The sequence below is a fragment of the Artemia sp. Qi Xiang Cuo genome, chromosome 11, assembly GCF_049724085.1.
Source record: "Artemia sp. Qi Xiang Cuo chromosome 11, ASM4972408v1, whole genome shotgun sequence".
Classification (NCBI taxonomy): domain Eukaryota; kingdom Metazoa; phylum Arthropoda; class Branchiopoda; order Anostraca; family Artemiidae; genus Artemia; species Artemia sp. Qi Xiang Cuo.
In genome coordinates, this window is record NC_142804.1 from 63,965,078 (window position 1) to 63,987,970 (window position 22,893).

Here is a 22,893-nt window from a genome sequence, read left to right on the forward strand (position 1 = left end):
TAGGTTATTTTGCACCTTTACAAAAACGAATTTATTTTATGTTTAAAACTAATCTAACTAAGGACTCTAATCGTTACAGTATTTATTTTATATCTAATCCAAATTAAAGTCCATACATTAAACCACGTATTTCTAAAGAGATTTGTCGACACATAAGCAAATATTGCGCAGAGGTGAATGATTCATGAATAACAAAATTCCAATATTACTTTTATAATATTTGCTGATCATAAAATGTCAGCTGGTAAAAAAAAAACTCGTTTTAATTTATTGAAGTTTTTTTCAGTTATGAAACAAGAAATAAAACTTGGGACTTCTGTTAGGTCAACATTAGCTAGACCATGCATTGCAAAATCATTATTCAATTCTACGCTTAGTGTTTGCGTTCTTTGTTGGAGAAATTTCAAAACCTCAGTAGGTCATAACTCTAGCTAACAGTTTTGAGGTGTGCCTTTGCGAAATTGGTATTGTCGCATTGTCAGGTAACAATTCTGTCATCCATATTCAGCAAAATTCATTATCAGTATCTGATAGTTCAGAATAATTGATAGTAATAAATTTGAATAGATTTAATAATTATTAATTAAAGAATTATTAATTAATCGTTTATTATTGAAATTGCGAAAAAGAGCGCTTTGTACTGCCCGTAAAAAAAGGTGATTTTCCTTGTTGGGGAGGGGAAGGGGGTTGTAAACCTCTATTTTAGAACTGTTCGACACTGTTGATTTCAACGGCGTACTTTTTAATTTGAATTGGTGTCATTTTCGGAAGGGTGTTCGTGTTCTGGCTCTTTTTCGAAATTTTCAAAACTTTCTTCTCGCAATTGCAAATTACAGGCCTACTGAATCTGAATGAAAATTACTATTTGTGAAACAGTGCTAGAGGGAAATATTTGTCACGAGACAATTTCTTTGAAAACACTTTTTTTTTATTTTGGCTACTACGGGTCATGACTCTTTACTAGGTTGCTGCTATTCTTACAACCACGATAAGAAATAAAAATAGAAAAATGGAAAATTACATCGATGAGTATAGCTGCCAGTGCCTGTAAAAGATATCAGTTTAAGAATTGACCTACAACCCACCCCTAAAAAAAGAAGGTTCGAGCTAAACTTTTGGTGACACGCACTTTTTGGAGCATCAAACCCCCCCCCCCCCCTTCAAAAAAAAATAAAATCTAAGCCATTTTATTGGGCATTGCGCAAATGAAGCTGCCTAAAACGTTCCAAACAACGTACATCCCTGCTAAACGAAATTCGTCAATCACAAGAGCTCAACTATTAAACGTGATGTATTTAGATTTTTTTTTTGCAAAACAGTCAGAGCCCATTATCGATCAGCGGTGGGGGGGGGGTCATGATCCCAGCATTTTTCTTGGGGAAGGTGCTCAACTATGGAAAAAGTCACTTTCCTGTCCTTTTCCATAATTCGATATCCAAACAGTGATTATCGGTGTCTGATATTTTACCTTTTATCGTGGGATGTGGGAGAGGTGAAACCTGTAGACTTTAGGAAAACAACAGTCGTCAAAAAAGCAGATAGGCTACAAACAAAATTGTTGAAAAATCCATATTTTCCGGGTGGAGGGGTAACTCGCCATGGTAGCCCCCTCTCATGGTAACCCCCTCTGGCAGCATTTATTTAGGTATGCTAATACGATTTAGTCTGTTCGTTTCTTTTTCAAGCGAAGTGAATCTATGCATTTGTTGAGAATGCGTGGCTCAATGATAAAATCACTAATTTGGGTTGACATAAAAATAGATCACAGCGTGGACCGTACCTTTTTCAAGTTAGTTAACTTGCCGAATTAATCTGATTAATTTTCTTTCGGTATTTTTAGGCGTTGCCATTACGTTCCATTTTTGGGATTGCCATAAACGAAGAAATAACTGCCCATTATAGTTGACAATTAATTATGCTAATGTGAAGTGTGTCACCACACCCAGAAAGTAGATTTGAAAATAAAATACTTACAGCGAGGTCAACTCGGCTACGGCGTAAATTTCGGCGAGGAGCTCCTTCGTCGCTTTCAGACGTTCCGGTACGAACTGGTGATCTGTTTTTCCCGTAGCCATCTCGACGGTCATAATTTTCTACGCGCTTATTATTTTTGGACTTGGCTTTTTCATAGTCTCTAACCGGGCTTTCACTAAACTGTCGTCTTCGCAATGTACTTAAGTCCGGATTAGAGAGAACTCGCCTACGATCATCCTCCTCGTATCTAATCTGTGTATTTTCAGGTCGTGTTACATTTTCGTCGGACATAACACCTGGGATTTTACCGGGGCCAAAAAAGGCAGTTAAAAATCTGTCACGTTGACGCCGAATACGTTCTTCTCTTTCGGGATCGTCATAAGATCCAAACTGCATTTTATCAGGAGATAAACTACGAGCCCGTCTATCATAATCAAAAAGAGCATCTTCGGAAAATCTTTGCTCACTTTTATGTCGCCGTATAGCTTCTTCGGCATGTTCAGCCTTGGCACGTCGCTCCAAAGTTGTCATAGGGTTCAAGTCTTTCGTCACAGGTCTTGCGAAGCGCAAATCAGAACCTTTATATTCAACAAAACGAGATAATGGATCGCCTTCATTGTTTGAAGCCTTTTTATACTCGAAAACAATTTTGACCTTCCGCCTTTTGTCACGCTTATCAGGCACTTCCCGCTGAGAAGGCACGCGTCCTAAAGTTGCCGTGCGCTGGGCAAGCTTGCTATGTCCGTTTTCATTTCCGCGCACTGATTGACGAAGAGTATTTTCCCCCTTTTTTTCTTTTGCTCGAAGTGGCCTTGAAGGGGGGTCATTATGAGCCTGTCGTACAAGACGAGAAGATTGAATACCTACAGCTTGCGAGGCATCGCTTGCATCACGGACTAGTTGTGCTGAATTTAAATCACCTTTTTTATGGTTAACGTTGATCATTATTTTGGTGGTGTAACCATCCTTGCCCTCCTTGGAATATTTATTGGACAAAGGTGGGCCGAATTGTTCTTTGGCATTCATGGTTTTATTTGGCTGAAATTTTGAATTCTCTCGGCCAAGCTCGTACCTATCTGGCATTGGATCAATGCTTGAAGGCCTTGAGATATTTTCCTTAAATGGAATAGTTGACTCACGGTAATTTCGATTTTTATTTGGAAGTATGGCGTCTTTTTGCATTACTTTTTGAGTTGAATGGTAAATATTTCTATCATCTGAACGTTGTTTATAAGAGTCTCCATATTTATTTGGTTTCTCACACTCTGGAGACATTCCAGTTGTGTAAGAAAATGGACGATTACGATTATGAGTAAATCCCAGAGAATAAATAGGTTCAATTAAACCACCAGGCATTGAATGGAGTGGATCAGTTTCATTACGTGAGTACGACCGTACATACTGATTCGACCGTTCAGGGGAATTATCGTGAGACTTATATCGATCAATTCGCTCTGTCTTAGTTGGCATTCTGTCAAGATATTCACTTGAATATTGTCTTTTATAAGCAATTTCTTCGTTACTTATTTTTGCCGGAAGATTCTTGTCACTATATCGAAGATTATTTCTTTCTAATCCTTTTATATACGAGTTATTCAGGGTCTCTCTACTCGTCTCTTGAATAGCATCAAGTATTTCGTTTGAGCTAGAATTTGTTCGCATTAATTTTGACTTTAGGGCGTTCAATTTGTTATTTTTTTCGACAAAATCTTTTTTCTTCCCCTTTGAGTCTAATTTATTCTTAGTGGATGGCAACGTTTTTGACCAACTATTGTTTTGTTCTTGGTTACTGTTCTTTGTTTTCTTCGGACGATCTAAGGAACGGGTATCAAAAACCACAGGAGCATCTGAAAAAAAAAGAAGTGAAAAACAGTATTTATGTAAATACCTAGCAGGGAGGTCGGTAAAGAGGGTATTCTATTGTGGACCTAAGCCTTACAGGACGTAGCACGGCCTTACAATTTAATTTGGCCTTACAGGTCAAATTAAAATTTTCTACTAGTTTTTATTTATGTAGTTCTAAAACGGTATGAATATCGATATCTGGAGAAAGAAAAAATCTACCCCAGGATTGGCATATTGAAAAAATAGTTTTGATAATTATGTTTGATATTTGAAAATCTGATATGGTACTTGTATGATATAACGCCGACCTAAGATACAATCCTGGAAAAGGCTTTAGCCAGCTTCGCGTTTCGCTCAAACTATCTGTCTTGCTTATGCAAAGCTGGCATAAGCCTTTTTCAGAATTGTATAAAAATAAATATCATTTGATTTTTGAATTAAAATAAGTTGGATAAGGTTAGGAATTATATCTTCATCATATTTTGTGATATTTCATTAGGATTGAGCGTCAGAGAAACAGGTTTTACTTAGATGAATTATTTGAGGTCGGTGCTATATCATACAAGTACCGCTGTTATATTAATAATAATAATAATAATAATTTATTTATAATCCACTTTAATACAAAACAAGCGGAGTAAAGTACACTAAAAAGGGGGAAAAAATCAAATACACAGAAACAAGGATAACTTAAACCCTAATCACTGACAAAAACACACGGATCGATTCCAAGAAGAATAGCTGTGGCTGTAAAAAGACGAAAGAACTACAATATTTCTGTTTTTTTCTATTAAATCATAAATGTGCCAGTGTTGCCACTAGCACTAGACTAGGCAAAGAAAGACCCACTCCGGGATTGGAAGCAACCAATCTTCAAGGGTTTTGCTGAAAATCACAGACCAATCAGCCATCGGTAATCAGCAAAATCATTGAAGGTATCATAGACGTAATATAGGCTGCATTACAGGCTCAACAAAAAGTTACGAAAAAGTAACTTTTCTTACTCCAGGTGACGTTTTGTAGTTGCTGGAACAACAGAAAAGCAACTTTGAATTTACTTTTTGAGTAACTTTTCCTAAAGATAGTTAATTCGCATCTTTAGGGAAGTAACTGTGCGTCATTATAGTCATTGCTACTAATATCAGTTCGAAACATATTGAAAATATTATTAGACTAACTTATACTGAAAGAGTAACGAATGCAATTGACCCTCGTTAAAATTATACCCTTACAAACGTAATAAGCCCGCAGTTGCTTCCCAACCGTTCCCAGTGGATGTCACCAAGTAAATTCTGTAAAGTTACTTCGGTTTGCCACCTGGAATACAGCCATAGTCATATGACATAGTAACTAAACTTTTGTAAATCGGTAAACCAGTTGACGATCTCGTACTTGATCAAGCAAAAACATTTGAAAAAGTGGGACATTTATATCTGATTCTAAAATTGAGTGGGTGGTGGAGGATGTTGTGTTGTGTTATGGATTTAGGCGTTTTCATCAGGAAGGTCTCAGAAGGTAATGATGTACGAAGACGAAGGCAACTACTCAACTCCCTCTCTTCTCGTCAGTGGAATCCTACAATGAACGGTTCTAGGACCAACTCTGTTCACCACGACCATAAATGATAGCTTAACTATCCTGAACAACCCACTTACCTTATATGCAGACGGCTCTAAACTTGTTGGCACTGTTGAAACTGAAAACAACTGTTGAAACCTCTAGCCTACAACAGGACCTAGAAAGACTAGCAATATAGTATACACTTCGGCCTTGCAGCTTAATGGTTCAAAATACAAAGTTCTGTATCTTGGGCACAACAACCCTCACAACACTTGTTATATTAGGGGAACAGCTAGAGATTGTAACTGAAGAAAAAGACCTTGGAGTAATGATTGATAATGAGTTGAAGTGTCAGCCACAGGTAGCAAAAGATATCCCAATCCTTGTGCTTATTAAACGGCCAATTAATGCAAGAATGCAGTGAATTATAAAGAAACTGACTGATTTAAAGCTAAAGTCGACAGAGATTGGACCGAGTGGAGGCTGAACTGCAAGGGCGTATCCATAATTTTTACTCAAGGGTTGTTTATTTTTGGAGGAGGGGTTACAAAAAAAAAACTTCAAAAAGCATATCAAAAATTTGTTTATATGCAATTTTGTTACGTTTTTACAAATCGGACAAAAATGCCAAGGGGGGGGGGGGCAAGCCCAGATACCCCTGGATACAAGGCCATACCCAGGATTTTTTTTTCGGGGGAGTTACACAAAAAAAATCAACAAACGCATATAAAATTAGTTTATATCCATTTTTGTTACGTTTTTACGAGTCAAACAAATATTTCGGGGGGGGGGAGGGGTGATTACCCCCCCCCCCCCCTCTGGGTACGGCCTTGCCTGGATACAGATTTGCTGAACTGGGACTCAACTACCAAATAAAGCTGTCAAATCATCAACAGCGAGAAATCTAAAGTAGTCATCACCACCTAATCTCGCTGGCAATATGATATACGATATTTTAAAGTAAAATAGAAGAACATAATAAATTGGTAGCTACAGCAGTCTTGCAGTGTAGAAAATTATCGTCTGGTAGTGGGGAGGGGGGAAGAAAAATATGTTACCAAAGATCGACCGCAACTCCCGGCCACTCAGGTTGGATCTGCTGTACAGCGGAACCAAGACATCAGCATAGCCAGAACCAAGAGGAAGCAGATTCGATTCCTGTATGGCGCTGAATTAAGGTGATTGGTGGGATAAGAAAGTTGTAAATAGACCTAGAACCAAAATTAGGGTGTGTGAGAGTGTTTATGAGTTTCTAACACCACCCATGGTGCAGCTAGATATATTAACTGAGATTGAGATAGATAACTTGGGGAGAGGGTTACCATTTTCAATCAGTGTTTAGCTTTACACTCGCTATTTAGAATTTTCCTAGAGGGGCATTGGGTTTTACACGGAGTCACTACCACCTTGCCTCCCTTAGGTATCTCTATTTTATTTTCGAACGTTTTTATTAGTAATAAATATACGTAACTTACGAATTAACTTACGTAACGAACTTCTATATTCATATATTTTTAATTCGTATATTAGAGGGTTCGCCCCCTACTCAATACCTCGCTCTTTACGCTAAAGTTCAAATTTTGTTCCGATTCTTTAAAAATGACCCTTGATCACAAATGCCGTTAATTAGAATAAATAGCTCTTAAAAAAGTACTAAATAATCTTTGGCTTAAAGAGCGAGGTATTGACTAGGGGGCGAACCCTCTGATATACGTATTAAAAATATATGAATATTTCAAAAACGTTCAAAAATTAAATAAAAAATAAACAAGTTTTTTTAGCTGAAAGTAAGGAACGACGTTAAACTTAAAACTTAAACTCTGTCGTTTTAAGTTTTGATGTTGCTCCTTACTTTCAGTTGAAAAACTTGTTTTTTTATATATATAATTTCTGATCTTTTTTAAATAATGCTGGGAAATTCGGGCCCCTTCATAGCAATGTCCCTTCCCCCATGAAAACTTCCTTCATGGAAAGATGCTCCCACATAACCCCCAACCTCCATCCCCCCCCTGACCCCCACTACCAGAAAAAATTCGCCCCTGAAAACGTCTGTATACTTGCCAATAACCAATACTATGTGTTAACATAGGGTAAAGTTCATAACTTTCAGCCCTCCCCCCGGGGACTTCGGGGGATTAAGTCATCCTAAAAGGCATAGTTATCATATTTTCGACCATGCTGAACAAAATGGCTATCTCAAAGTTTTGATCGGGTGACTTTGGGAAAGAAATGAGCGTGGGAGGGGGCCTAGTTGCCCTCCATTTTTTTTGTTCACTTAAATAAGGGCACTAGAACTTTTAATTTCCATTCGAATGAGCCATCCCACGATATTCTAGGACCACTGGGTCGATACGATCACCCCTGGGAAAAAAAACAAAAAAAAAAACAACAAATAAACACGCATCCGTGATCTTTCTTCGACAAAAAATGCAAAATTCCACCTTTTTGTAGATAGGAGCTTGAAACCTCTGCAGTAGGGTTCTCTGATACGCTGAATATGATGGTGTGATTTTCATTAAGGTTCTATATTTTTTAGGGGGTCTTTCCGCCTTTTTCGAAAATCAGCCAAATTTTCTCAGGCTAAACTTTCGTAACTTTTGATTAGTAAGACTAAACTTGATGAAACTTATATATTTGAAATCAGCATTAAAATCTGATTCTTTTGATGTATATATTGGTATCAAAATTCCGTTTTCTACAGTTTCGGTTTCCATTGAGCCGGGTCGCTCACTACTTACAGTTCGTTACCACGAACTGTTTGATAGCTTGAAAGGTTTTATGAAAGCAGCTCCTAGCTTTAAAAAGAAATTTAAAAAATCAGATTGCTTGGAATTCTGATCAGAAACAAGGAGATCGAGGCCGAACACAATATTATTATATATTTAACCCCCTCCCCCAGAGTATTTTGAGTCTTACCATAGTAAGATGCTGTTGAATGCCACAATTGAGTAAATATTTCTTAAACTACTGTCAAAGCTAAATAAAGAAAAACAATTTTCTACCGGCAGAGTCAACTTTAAATCCTGAAAGCAAACGCCCCAAACCACCCAGAGATCCAACTAGAGGGCGGAACCATCGAGACTGTTGAAGAGTTCTGCTACCATGGTTCTGGTTCTATCCTAACACCGAATGGAGGTGCAGAAGCTGACGTTAGAGCTCGAATAGGAAAGGTATGGGGTGTCTTTACAAGCATGAAAAGGTTGCTTTAGAATAGACATGAAATTAGCATCATAACAAAGATGAGTGTCAACGAAGAAAATAATCGATTGATTCTTCTGTACACCTGTATACACTGGTCTTTACAGGCCGAAGAAACAGGTTCACTAGAAATATCCGACCCTCGCTGTATGAAGAATATGCTACACACCAGTCCATGATTTAATGACTGGAATACTGGGGTCCTAAGACGTTGTGCCCAGATTGTCCCCCCTCTCGGTAATCATAAAACAACGATGACTGAAATTCTTGGGACACACTACGACGACCAGCTGGAACTATATCCCGCGATGTCCTCACCTGCGACTTCCTTTCAACTTAGAAACGGAAACCAGGCGGCCAAAGGAAGAGTCTCTGGCAGACATTCAAGAATGACCTGGATCCTTGGGGTGGCATCCGCCCTCACGAATATTGTTGGGATAAAAACTGGCAGAAGATTGCAGAAGAGGCTGCTACTGAAACATCTCGTTGGACTACGTCAGTCATCCCATCGTCCATTGGTGCCGGGCAGGATGAATCATCTTCGGTTCCCGCCGAAAGTAAAAAGTAAGTAAGAGTCAACTTAAAAGTGACCACATTCACTGGTATAACGTGATAATATCAAAATAGTGCAAAATGCGAATGATTTCGAACTCTAGATGGTTTTAGGTAATAAATATAATATTAAAAATCTCATAAACAAATACAACTAAAGTTAAAAGTTATTAATACGCTTTCCCAATAATTTCCATTGCAGATTACATACCAATACATACATACGTCAAGGACCGCTAGTGGCCTCTCAAAAAATGTTCCAGTACAAATTTCTAAGGAACCGTTGAGCAAAGGTTCTACTACGTGCTGGAAACAAATTTTAATATCTATAGCTTCCGGGGATGCCAATTGGCGAGGAGACAGGGAGAGGGAAATTACACTCCCCCCGTTCATTTTGAAAAATATCCCTTTTGGTTTTTTCATTAATTTTCAAATAAACTATTTTTTAATCCTTGCCCAAACCCTAAACTCTTCTGAATTAGTACCCCTGATAGTTTCCCATTATACTGAAACCCAAAAGTGACTTCAATGATCCTTTAAGACCGGGATAATATTGACCTCACCGACAATGTTATAGTGGAAATTTCTAATGGATTATTGAGCAAATCTAACATTAAGCAAACTACTTATAGTTTCCCACTATTTAGAAACCGAAAATGCCCAAGACCAGGGGCAACAAATCACACAATTTAAGGAGGAGCAAATGGGGCAATTTTGCTATTTTATTTGGCGCCCCTATGTAAAAGCTTTCTGCAAAAGATCTTGAAGGCCTTACAAGTAGGAAAGTATTGATGATCGGCGCCCAGAAACACCTTTCTAGACCCTAATTCGGAATGTATATAAATTCATGTAAGTCTCACTTTCAAAGTTCGTCAATAACCATCTTCTATTTGTATCTCTTTCCAGGGGCATCGATTAGTTGGGGAGGGAAATTTCCCTTTATACTCCCCCCCCCCCCTATATTTTTAAAATGCCTTTTTTGCGTATTTCCATAGAAAAATACTTTTTTGGTATTTTCATTGAGAAAAATCCAACAAAACTGAACCCCCTCTAGATTTGAATTGATACCCCTGCTTTTTTCATTTCAGTTAGTTGAAAATATTAGGCGAACTCAATAATAGATAACCAAATTTTAGAAAATATGTATAACATTCTTTCAGCAGTGAATCTATATCCAGATCTGTGGGTCCATATTTTATGAGGATAGTTTAAATGTGTATATGACATCATTTATAACAACCGGGCATTAAGAATAATCCTATTTTAACCACATTATTCATAGGGCATATATTATATCATACCCTGAGACTTGCCCATTTCTTAATCCAAATCTAAAATTGAATTTTATGTCTAATATATCAGCTTTCTTATGTGACTAGTTGATCCAAAAATTGGGGTCAGTTTGACAAACGGCGGATGTAAAAGCTACTTAAAGTAGTTTTAACTCATAGTCCGAAATACACAGGTTTAAGATGATATACCGTAAGACCTTTAGCCTAAATTACCACATTTTCAGTAAGTTTAACATTTACTATAAATTTACCATATTATCCTAAAGTTACCATTATTTATTTTTTATTCGTATGAAAATTCATGTATTTACGAACGTTAGTTCTTGGGTGCATTTCGGAAAACCCAGTTTTCTTTGGCAAAATCCAGGGAAAACAATGAAAATTCAAACATATTGGCAACACTGCTTTATGTTATGACAAATTTACAGAATACTAGTTTTACTGAATCCCTTGATTTTTTTCATTCAAAACACCAGGGACGTAGGCAGAGCGGGGGCTCCCCTCGAAATCCTAATTTGATTTTTTATATTTCTTATTCCAATACTTAAAAAACACGTAGATATAATAGTTAGCTTTCAAATGACCCTTAAATTTCTCTCTATGATGTTTCAGTGCCCAACTAGCGGTCAAGAAAAAAAAGGAGAAACATCACTGCTTCCGATGCGAAAAAGTGATTTTCCTTGTTGCTCAAGATGGGGAACCGTAATTCTCCTAAATGAGTTTTTCGACTGTGGTAACTTCAACAACGTGCATTTTGATCCGACGCAATTTTCGTGGGGTTTCACGCCATTTTTCGAAATTCCCATAAATTTGTTTTTATAATAAATTTGTACGATTAAGACCTGATGACATAATAGTTACCATTCCAGAATCAGCTTCAAAAGGTGATTCTTCCTCACTTGAGGTTTTTTTTTCAAAATATATCTTCAAATTTTTGGCTACTATAACCTAGAGTTCGTTCTTTACTAAAAGAGGATGTCGCAACCATGACTATCAAATTATCTTTTTTTTATGGCTGCCCCTCCCCCCCCCAAAAAAAACGAATATAATGGCTAAATTTGTCTAAAATAAAATTAACCATAGATGATACTCCATCTAAATGGATTGACCCCTTCCTTAAATTAACGGAGTCATGCGAGTCCTCTCAAAGAATTTCGAAGCATGTCGATTGACACAAGCAGGTGAGGGTTAAGGTGGTAGAAGAGCTTAAACAACTCAAATTAAGTTGATATATTAAATATTCCAAAAAGAGCTTGTCTGAACGCACCCCCTCCCCCATAAAACTCCCCCCTTCTTCTTTTAAACCACCCAGTTTGTTGCTACTGCACACATAATATTTACTTCTTATGCAGAGATAATTAAATCAAATACACTCAAATAGTACTGTATACAGCGGAAAGGCGGAATAAAAAAAATGGCGTGGTTTCACACCCAAAGAAGGGGTGGTTGATCCAAAGAAATCCCCTGGAAAAATTTAAAATAATGGAATGAGAAAGCATTTTTCTATCCCACCCCACTCCTATCTATGCATATATTTGGTAAATAACAGAATAGGAAGATTTTTTGGAACATTTAATGTATATAACAAAGCCGTATCCATGGGGAGGGTTAGGGGGTTTGACCCCCCCCTTCCGAAATGTTTGTCTGACTCTTGAAAACGTAACAAAAATGGATATAAACAAATTTTGTATGCGTTTTTTCAGTTCTTTGTGCCCCCTCCCCCCCAAAAAACGATCATTGTGTAAAGCACCCCCCCCCCCCCAAAAAAAAAAATTCTGGATACGGCCCTGGTACATAGTATACCCTTTAATTTCTACGCCCCTTTTCATAAGTAATTAAATTAAAATAAGACAATAAAATTTACCTATAATTTCAAACCAGCCGCTAATTTTCTCTTATAAAGAAAAAAAAATCCGTTTCCTTTCATTGTTTTAGACGGGAAGCAAAAGCAAAAGAAAACTAAATTTGAGGTTTTCTGGTAGACTGATACATACCGTAATTAAAGCCTTAACCAAAGTTAACAAGTGGCATATGTCAAACACTTGCCGTTGTTAGATTGACAATTCACCCTCTCATCAGACTACATTTAGTAGGCTATGGTTTTAATAGTTAAGATTAATTATAAAATCACACAGCAGAGGAGGATGGAGCATCTCCCCAAGATCGTTCCAAAACGGCTCGGCCAGGAGAATTGAGGAAATTTAAACTCAAGAATGTTTTGACGATTCTAGACCCCCCTTGGAAAAGCCTCTGACCCCCCTCCCATAATAATTTCATGACAGTGTGCAATTATATCTTGAATAATATATTTTGATATAAGGTCAGACAAAGTCATTTGTTCTTCCCTTAACAAGTTGCAAATCGTTGTGTCCAAAACCAAAGACTGCATTTAAATTTTTTCGGAAAATGAATTATTGTATTCCAAGATGCCTCTAAATGGGTCGTCATGTATCTGCCACATCTGCATAAACATAAGCAACTTGATAGAAGGAAGGGGCAAGCCATGACTGAGACAAAAAATATGTCAGTCCGTCTAACTCAACGATTCTGAAGCGTAATTTTTGAACTATATGTCAAAATAAAACCACTTGTTATTTTGCCGATTTTAATACATTCTTTGGTCTTTCAGAGGGAGGGGGACTCGCGTAGCTTACTTTAATTTTAAGGACATGCACTTAGAAGATTGCTAGAAGCCCTTCTTCCGTGTATTATTTATTGCATATTTAATGTTTAAATTCTTTTACGTACTTGTTCTCAATAAATCATGTATTTTCAGTATTCTTATACAAGCAGATATAAAAAAAAGGCTTTGCGCCAGTTTTGTAGTGGCGGAACTAAGGATTGAAAGAACCTGACACAGATATGGTAAGGGATTAACCTAATAATAATATGAACTGAAAAGGTTATGTGTGCCATGGTAATTTTTACTTGATAACTGACTAGGTAGGGGGGGGTGAGAAGATTATTTTGGTAAATTTCAAGATAATTGCAGGGATTGCAGCAATTCAAGTTCTTCTTTGTCCGTGAAGTGGCTATTTTCTATTATATAAGGATTCATTTAAAAAAATTTTCGCATTGTGAACGATAACCATAGAAAACAGTAATTTACATTTCTTAGTTGAAAAAAGGAAAAATTGAAAAAAACGTACCTTAAAGGCGATATTGACCATATTTTTCTTTCCTTTTGTTGAATATTACTTGGTTTCCTTCCCCCTTTATTTATCTAGCCACTCACAAGCAAGAGACTATGCTTTATCTCCTAGATTTTTTGTTATACATATTTTATAAAATACCCGACTCACTGTTAGACATCCTGATGACCATAATTTAGGAAACCCTCTCCCCTCAGAGTCCAGATTGGTCTCGAACCTCCAAAGGCACAAATAGTACGGTTGAGTTAATTTCCAAGAGCCTCTTGTGGTAGGTATTCTGGCGACAAGAGCTTTCGGACCCCCTCTCCCTAAAAAGGTCGGTTCGGGCCTGGAGACTTAAAAATGTATTGGGAAATGTAGGTTTTATTTTTCACAAAGTTCTCATCAATATCATCCAACTCGCTCCGGTAAATATACCCTATCTGCAAAAACCGAACCCCTTCCCCATTCATCACCACATAAGGAAGATCGGGTCCATACCCCAAAACGACATGAACAAGAAGCTAGCTCCTAACTCCCATTAAGTATGATTGACTTCCGACCTGATGACACGAATTTACGAACCCCCCTCTGATAGATGGGATCAGGTACGGACCTCCTAAAGGCGCAAATAGTAGGCTATATTTAGTCTTACATCAAGTTTCGTTTGAAAATCTACTGGTGTGAAATGGCTGAAAATCAACTATTTGTCAAACGAAGTCAATCAAATGAAGTCAAACGTGTGGATACATAGTATCAATAAATTTAAAGGAAATCATATCTTGCAATGGGTGTGGAATAGGATGTGGATCCTATGTTTGGACCTTACGTGCTATCCCATTATCCGGGCTTCTCTAAAAAGTCAAGTTTGGTTAATGCTAATGAAATAAAATAAAATAGGATGAATATATAATAGTTTAGAAACAAATTTGGGCTATATATTTGCCCATTAGGGGTGGGGGTAAAGCATTGCATATATTAAATACGTAACCTAACTTAACCTAGGTACCATCCCCCCCCAAAAATCCAAAAAACCACTGTTTAATATCGTATACGCAATGAAAACCTTACTATCATTGCCTGTTCTACAACAGTTAAGACGTTACAAAAAGGTTTTATCATTGCCAGTCAATAGTGATTAAGCCGAAAGGCCCGGATAATGGGATAGAACCGGACCTTATTCTAAACATATAGTGCAAAATTCCACAGGAGAAAAACAAATTTACGTAACAATTTTTTTCTTTAAGGATTTAAATAAAAAATTGGTTCTGAAACACACTCAAGAAATGAAATTAGGTTAATCCTATGAAATATGACCTTTATATAACCTTAAGTTTATATCGTGGTTTATGTGGTAGCCTACTCTGCAAAAATCCAGGACACATGCGAGGAGTGAAGTTTGGTTAAAGCTAATGAAATAAAAAAAAATAGGATGAAAATATAATAGTTTATGAACAAATTTGGGTTATATATTTGCACATTAGGGTGGGGGGGGTAAAACATTTCCGTATCACCGCGTGTTCTGTATTTAACATATGCTATGCTTTACCCTCACCCCCCCCTAGTGTGCAAATATATAGCCTAAATTTGTTCATAAACTATTATATTTTCATACTATTTTGTTTAATTTCATTAGCATTAATCATAATTTCACTTCTCGCATGTGTCCCGCACTTCATTTTCGCATCCATGGATGCTTTAATTTTAGCATCCATTTTCATTCAATCACTTGTCATTGCCTCGGTCATTGCAGACAAACAGGTTTTTATCTGATGTTAGCATTATCACGTCTCGCATGTGTCCTGGATTTTAGCACAGTACCGTTTACATCATAATATAATTTGGGCTATATATTTGCACATTAGGGGGGGGCGAGGTCAAAGTTTTTGGACACCACCCCTAATCTAACCCACAGTTCATATAATTATCCAGTATGATCATTCCCTATCTCACCCATTATAAAAACCCGGACCGGGGTGCGAGTGCTCCAGAGAACGTAGAAACATAAGCGGCATCAGATCTTTTCACGGGTAGACAAGTCAGACGCGAAACAATTGGAAACAAGTGGAAACCCGCTATTACGAATAATGCACTTTACGCGAAACAATCGGAAACAAGTGGAAACCCGCTATTAATAACTGCACGAAGAAGTGGGAGGAGCTTTTTGTTCGCACCGAGAACGAAGACCAGAAATGATCTGCGATAAGCTCACTGGATAATTATATGAACTGTGATCTAACCTTACCCTCCCGGACGTGCAAATATATAGCCCAAATCATACAAGTCCAATGCATTGGATCACCCGTCACTTGTCTTTGTGGCTATGGAACCGGTTTTGTGACATCTAACCTAATCGGAATTCTTGAGTATGTTTCGTTTAATTAACAAGTACCAGAAAATTTAATATGGCTTCGGCTTGGTATATAGACCGACATAAGAAATGGTTCTTGATTAGTTATAAACCGTGTCATTGCTGTCCTGTTTTAGTCTCCAAAAATTTTAAATTTTTCGGGTAGAAGGTTTTTTTAGCACATTTAGAGATAAAAGTATTTGAAAAAAATTATTTTTATTTTACTCTTCTAATTTTTAGTTAATTTATGGGTACAGAAAAGTAAATTTTTCTGTGTTAGATCCTAAAGTAACAGACTAATACCACTATCAAAACAGCTTCATGTTCAGACCACGCCCACCTCTATTTTAAACAACTATAACAACGGCATTACTTTGATATGATCAACACCGTACCTACAAACGGGTATGTGATCGATCTTTGAAAATTTTCTCTTCGGAGATTTGATTCCCTAAACACATGTAATAAAATCAAGGAGTTTCGAAAATAATGATAACGCAAACTAGGGCCGTATCCAGGATTTTTTTTCGGGAGGTGTTTTACACAAGCATTTTTTCCGGCGGGGGGGTACATAAAAAAAACCTCAAAAAGCGCCAAAAAGATTTGTCTATATCCATTTTTGTTACGTGTTTACCAGTCAGACAAACATTTTTTGTTTGTCCCCCCCCCCGCTCCCTGAATACGGCCTTGATGCAAACGTCTTTTTTAAGATTAGGATATGAGTTCGTCAATACTTTCGAAACAAGAACGATTTTGAAAAAAAAACATTCTGCCAACACCGGAAATGAGAAAACCTAACTTGGTTTACTCTAAAGATTTACCATAAAGTAACAATTCTAGCTGTAAGAAATTGAAAAATCGACGATGATTATGAGGAAAATTTTAATTTTCGCGACGAAATTTAATTTTCGTCTCAGTGCTGTATGTGATCCACTCGATGAGAACTAATCCTCGATCAGTTAAGAACACCACTGGAAGATCTTTAAGCAGAAAACCGAAACCCTTCGACATACTGATGGATAGATATATTTCATCTAATTTTATCCACTACAATCGCCGAAATTTTTGTTAAAGTTTAGCTATGATCTGTAACTTGTGTCATAGGGGCGACTCTCGGTTTTTGTCATCCTTTTGCATTTTTCCTAAGATTATCTTATTAGATAGAAAACAAGTATGACAAAGTGTTAGCGGAGTGATACAAAAAGACGGCTATTTCCGTTTTTTATTTTGTTGTCAAAATTTTTCGTTGTTCTTATTGCACATTTCCTGTTCTCTGGATTGTTTTGTTTGCTTTCTTTATCTTTACTTCATCTCATTCTATTGCATTAGTCATTGTAAGGAGTTAAAAAAATTTCTTTTAATAGCAGCGAAATTGTATCCCGGGTTTTTTTCGGGGGGGGGGTCAATTTTTTAGACCCCCCCAATCCCCCCCCCCCCCCCCTCTAGGTACGGCCTTGAATAGCAGTATGGTTATTATTGTTATTTTTTAGGTACTTGTTTAGTATCCGGCAAACACGCGAGAAGTGAAGTTTGGTTAATGCTAATGAAATAAAACAAAGTATGAAAAAAATATTATAGTTTAGAAGCAAATTTGGGCTATATATTTTCACACTAGGGGGGGGGTTAAGTATAGGATATATTAAATACGTAGCCTAACCTAACCTAGGTACCTTTTTTGGTCCCTTCAACCCCAAAATACTAAAATTTAAAATATTTAATCCACCGAAGTAGAGGGGGCCAAGCCGTTCTTGGGAAAGGGGTTTCTTGACTGAACTGTTTACTGTATTTTCAAGGGACTAATCATTTTTAGCCATTAGATAACTGAATAGTTAATATTTTTATATTCACATTTTTTTTTTAAATGGACGATGTTCACTGCTTAAAATCTCCGCCCTTCTAAGAAGGATTCTACTTCTGAACAGATATTACATTAAACAAATGACAAACATTCGAACTTAACCTAATTTTCAAAAGTGGATTTGCGACAAGGCCGTATTCAGCCCCCCCCCCCCCTGAAATATTTATCCAACCCGTAAAACGTATCAAAATGAATACAGTGGCGGATCCAGGGGATGCCCCCCTAACGTAGACTAAAGTAGTATAATTTGCTTAATTAAGGCAAGTTTGCGTTAAATAAACTTGCTCCTAACGCAAGTTTATTTGATCAACCTATTTTGAACCCCCCTTAAAAATCCTGGATCCGCCCCTGAATGAATATAGACACATTTTTGATGCATTTTTAAAAGATTTATTTAGTAGACCCCCCCCCCGAAAAAAAATCCTGGATACGGCCCTGACTGGCGATATCCTTTAATATCAGAGAAATTACACCCGTCCATATAAGGCTTACAGTACTAGGCATGTTACGCATAACTTCTTACCGAGGTAAACGCAATGGGTGTAGATGCGTTCGGATTGGCCCCTGTGAATCCTTACAATTTTATCGACTTCCCTATAGTTTCCTATTTCATAAGTTCTTTTTCGAGTTATGCATCCTCAAAATTTATCCCCCCTCCCTCAAAAATCCTACGCTTTGCATTGATTTCGGCTATTTGGAAGATTAAATTTTTGGTACTTGTTAAGAATCCAGTAAACACACGGGAAAGACCGCATCAAAATCTCCCATAGTGAGGTGATGCTCACTCCGTGACAAAGATTTAAAGTTAGTTTTTTTTGGGGTTGAAGGGGCAAAAAAAGGAGCTAGATTAGGTTACGTATTTAATATATGCTATGTTTTACCCCCACCTCTACCCCCCCCCCTACTGTGTAAATATATAGCCCAAATTTGTTCATAAACTATTACATTTCCTCCTATTTCGTTTTATTTCATTAGCATTAACAAAGCTTTCCCTTATCGCGTGTTTACTGGATTCTTAACAAGTACTATTTTATTTCCTTTCTTTTCGACACTAGTTGTGCAAAAAGAAGTATACAAAACAAACCAGAAAGATTGAAGATTCGAAAGAAAAATCACACTCCGTTTTAGCAAAATATAATAGAAACAGTTATTGAAAAAGGGGGGGGGAAGAGACAGGAACAGTGACGAAGAAAAACAAGTTCTTGAATTGATCTAAGCTTGAAATAACTCACCCACAGCTGATAAAAAAGGACAAAGACCTGTAGTTTCAGATTACAGTCTTGAGAAAATAATTTTTTCGCATCGGATTTTCACCGATATTCACTATATTTGGACTCGGAGTTTGACTAAAAGACATACTGAATTTACATCAAATGCTCAATGAATAAATTATTGAATTGATATAAGAAGAAAAATAAATGAACCACAAATCTGTAACAAGAAAATTATTGAATAATTTCACTCATCCAATACGTTGTAAAATTTATATAACTAAAACAAAAATGTAAATAAAATTTATAAATTTACATAATTTGTCACGTATTCCAACTGGTTATAAATGTATAAGCTGATGGAGGCGGCTTCTCGATTATCGCACCAAGATTTTACCCAGATAGGATATAAAGGTACAAATCTTAATCTTGGGTGGTTTACAATCAAACCCGGTGAAATAAAAACCTTACGCAAGTTTTAACATGTGAGAGTTCGCCACTTTACACCACCTGGCGCACGTCTTGGAGTGCCACTTGCTTCACAGGGTGCGAAAAACTTCCACCAGGCAACACCTCTTCGCACCGCACATGGCACACTTCCGTAACGCGTGCAGCATGACGCCTGGGGGTGTCTAACTTTTTAAAGTAGGTGATCCCACGATTGCGTGTCTAGGGTGTTAATTATGAAACATTTTTGCTCATTGGTCCCGTGGTCCGTCAGCTTCCCTGCGTTGCCTTTCAGACCAAAGCTATCCCTCGTTTGCCCATATGTCTCCCTGTGAGCACAAGGTTAGATTAGAGGCAAAGATACCCTGTGACACTACGAACCCCCTTCACCTTAATGTAAGTTCTTTAGAAGAAAGTTAGAATGTGATATTTTGCTTTAATAGGCAATATGCAAAAATTTTCGATCTTTACGATTTAATTTAGCCTTGAACTTTTTTCTAGAAAGGTAGGTATGTGATATGTAAGTTTAAACCAGAATCATACATGGATTTTCAGTTTATGCAATTAGAAGCATTAAAAGGGTCTCAGCCCTTCCAAAATCAGCCATACGAAAAAAAATTCTGAAGAAAAGTTGGCAGGTTGTTTGTCCACTAACGATGATCGGCATAGATACACTGGGCTAAGGTACCAAGGCAGGTACCTTAGGCCAAATGGAAATATTTTTAGGTGTGTATACCTCTTTTTAGCCCCATCTACCTAACGCACGAAACTGCCCGGGTTCGCTTGACAAGCTAGAAGACACATAGCTACAGCCAAGAAAAATTCACCCCGTGGTCCCTCTAACATCAAACTCACTTTCAATTCGTCAACAATAAGGTAATCAGTGTGTATCCTGCTTGACGAAAAATATTTTTTCAGTCTGTAATATTGAGACTCAAAGTGAGGTGGCTCCCCACATCCCCTCTCCCACCAGCTTTTTAGCAGAAAAGTCAGTATTTTATACCTTGGTTGAGCATTGGTTTAATAACGCAAGAACCCTTCAAACAACGCCCCCTCCCAAGCCAAAAACTTTTACCAGAAAAGTAAACTGTGGCAGTTTGATTGAAAGCCCGAAAGATGTTTCTACTTTACTCAAAACTATTCATATTGCTTTAAAAATTCAGGTGGACGTTTCAAATGTAGTATTTAGATATAAATTGTCTAAGCTTTTATATAAATACAACCTTTAAATTGTGAATTAGCTTTTTTTCTTTCTTTTTTTTAATCAGTCAATTTTTGAAGCTATGGCTGTTTCTATGTGCCTACTAGCTGATAATATGGACCCAGACACATTCTTGTAGAAGGTAGATGGAGCTCATAAACGGCATTCGAATCTGCAAATATGTTCCTCTTGCCAAAGATCATCCCTAAAGTTCTATGACTCTCTACCTTAGTTCTGTCCCAAAATGGATGGATAGATGGTAGACTATCAACAAGGGAAAATGACATCATTTTTATGCATTCCTGAAAAAGGCTTATTTCAGTTGTGCCTCTCACCCAGACTATCAACTGTCTTGGCTTTTTCTCCAATTAGCCATGAATTGATGGCAACTTGATTTTGATTTTAATTCATTTTCAAGTTGCCATCAATTCGTGAGTAATCAGAGAAAAAGCCAAGACAGTTGATTTATAAAAGTGATGTCATTGGTACCTTATTGTAATGATGTAGCTTGGTATCTTGGCCCATTATGCTTTAGCCGATGAGTGAAAAACGATGTATCTCCCTCTTTTCTGAAATTATATGGTATGGCGTGGCGTTGGAAGGGCACAGGCACACCTCGTGCCTCCAATTACACCTGTTTCAAATCCAGGTACAATTCCGTTTCAAACAACATGCCACATACGAGGCAAGAACGTAGATGGAGACGCCCCCACGAGATCCTAAACTTTCCAAATTTCTGGGCGCTTCTGACTCAAATTATGATTTTGTCTGTTATTGGCCCTCCCTGAAAAAAAAAATGTGTACGTGCCTGTCAATCATTTGCCTTTCTACTCAGAAATATAAGACATAATTTACTCGTAAAGATCAAACATTTTCGGATATTTCCAGTTAGAACAAGAAGCTACGTTATAATTTTCTAATAACAATTTGGTTCTAATGAGGGAAGGGGTTCAGGATATCGAAGGCCCAATTCGTGCCTCCAATAAAACACTGCAATGAAGAAGATGATGAAGACATGTCTCTTTTCTCTGTGGTGTGGAACAAGGCCATACCCAGAGGGGGGTTAGGGTGTTTGAACCCCCCCCCCCCGCCTCGAAAGGTTTGTTTGACTCATAAAAACGTAACAAAAATGGATATAAACAAATTTCGTATGCGTTGTTGATGTTTTTTGTGTACCCCCCCCCCCGAACAATGTTTTGCGTAGAACCCCCTCCGAAAAAAAAATCTTGGGTACGGGCTTGGTATGGAAATAACTCATGATTAGAATACGCCCACTTTGTGCGTCCTATCAAACGTTACAATCGTAAGGAGACATACAGGCAATGGAGAAAGCTTTGAACTGAGGTAGCGGGGCTGGTGGTTAGTAGATTATAACTTCGAAGGCAGAATTAAGGACTTGACAAATATTCATTGATTCGCACAGGATTGATCGCATGAAATTGGTTACTTCCACAGTAGCTTGCCGGTGAAGTACCCAAAAAGTCATAAGGGAATTTACTTAAATCTGGTAGGCAGTTACGTAGAGCCAATATAACTTACCAAAGAAATTTTAGACTGCAGACCCTTATGGTGCAGAAACTTCCAGGCCTTATGGTTGGAAACTTTGAAGTCTGCTAGCGCTTGGAATGTAAAAACCAGCGGCGAAAAGTTTCTTAGGGAATATCTCATACACTGTGCTGTAGCTATGTGGCTACTAGCTCATTAAGTGGGGCAGGTCACTTTTGTCGGAAGGTAGGTGGATCCCAGAAGTGGTATTCGCCTCTGAAAATCAGTGGAACTGAGCACGTTAATCGAAAGATCGAGGAAAGGAAAGACGCCTCTAAAAACTATTATTCTCAGATCCGATTGGTTCCGTCTGTTTAAAGCTGACCGGTGGAAAAATGACCTTCCTACCTTTCTGTTGAGATCTTGACAGTGAGAATGGTGCTGGCGTAGCCGCAGGCCCAATTTGTTCCTCCAACCATGCAGACTGGAAATTTTAGTTCAATTCTGATTTTTTTCAAAAGTAGGTTGTACACGATGACAGCTTTTCTGCTAAAAAGTTGCTGTCGACAATATTGGAAGGATCGCATGCCCACTTTGGTAATCCCATTATAACGAATTGAAAATCTTTGCATTATTCCGATTCGAGCAAGGTGCAGCACAACCTTCCTTATGCTAAAACCTGAAAGTGGTGTGGAGGGTTAGGGGGTTTTGAAGCGGTCCACTTTCGTTCTCTAATTATACGAAGTTGCATGTTTTCGTTACTCCGATTCAGGCCGGTTGTATTCGTAA

The 22,893-nt window shown here is 37.6% G+C and overlaps 1 protein-coding gene across 2 annotated transcripts in view; it reads right to left on the reverse strand.

Moving 5' to 3' along the window:
* blo (bloated) overlaps window positions 1-22,893 on the reverse strand; it is a 162,215-nt gene that overhangs the window by 136,021 nt on the left and 3,301 nt on the right. For both annotated transcript variants that reach the window (XM_089096941.1, XM_089096940.1), the window contains exon 2: window positions 1,975-3,821. In XM_089096941.1, the coding sequence (XP_088953067.1) occupies window positions 1,975-3,821 (1,847 nt within the window). The remainder of the gene's footprint in view (window positions 1-1,974; window positions 3,822-22,893) is intronic.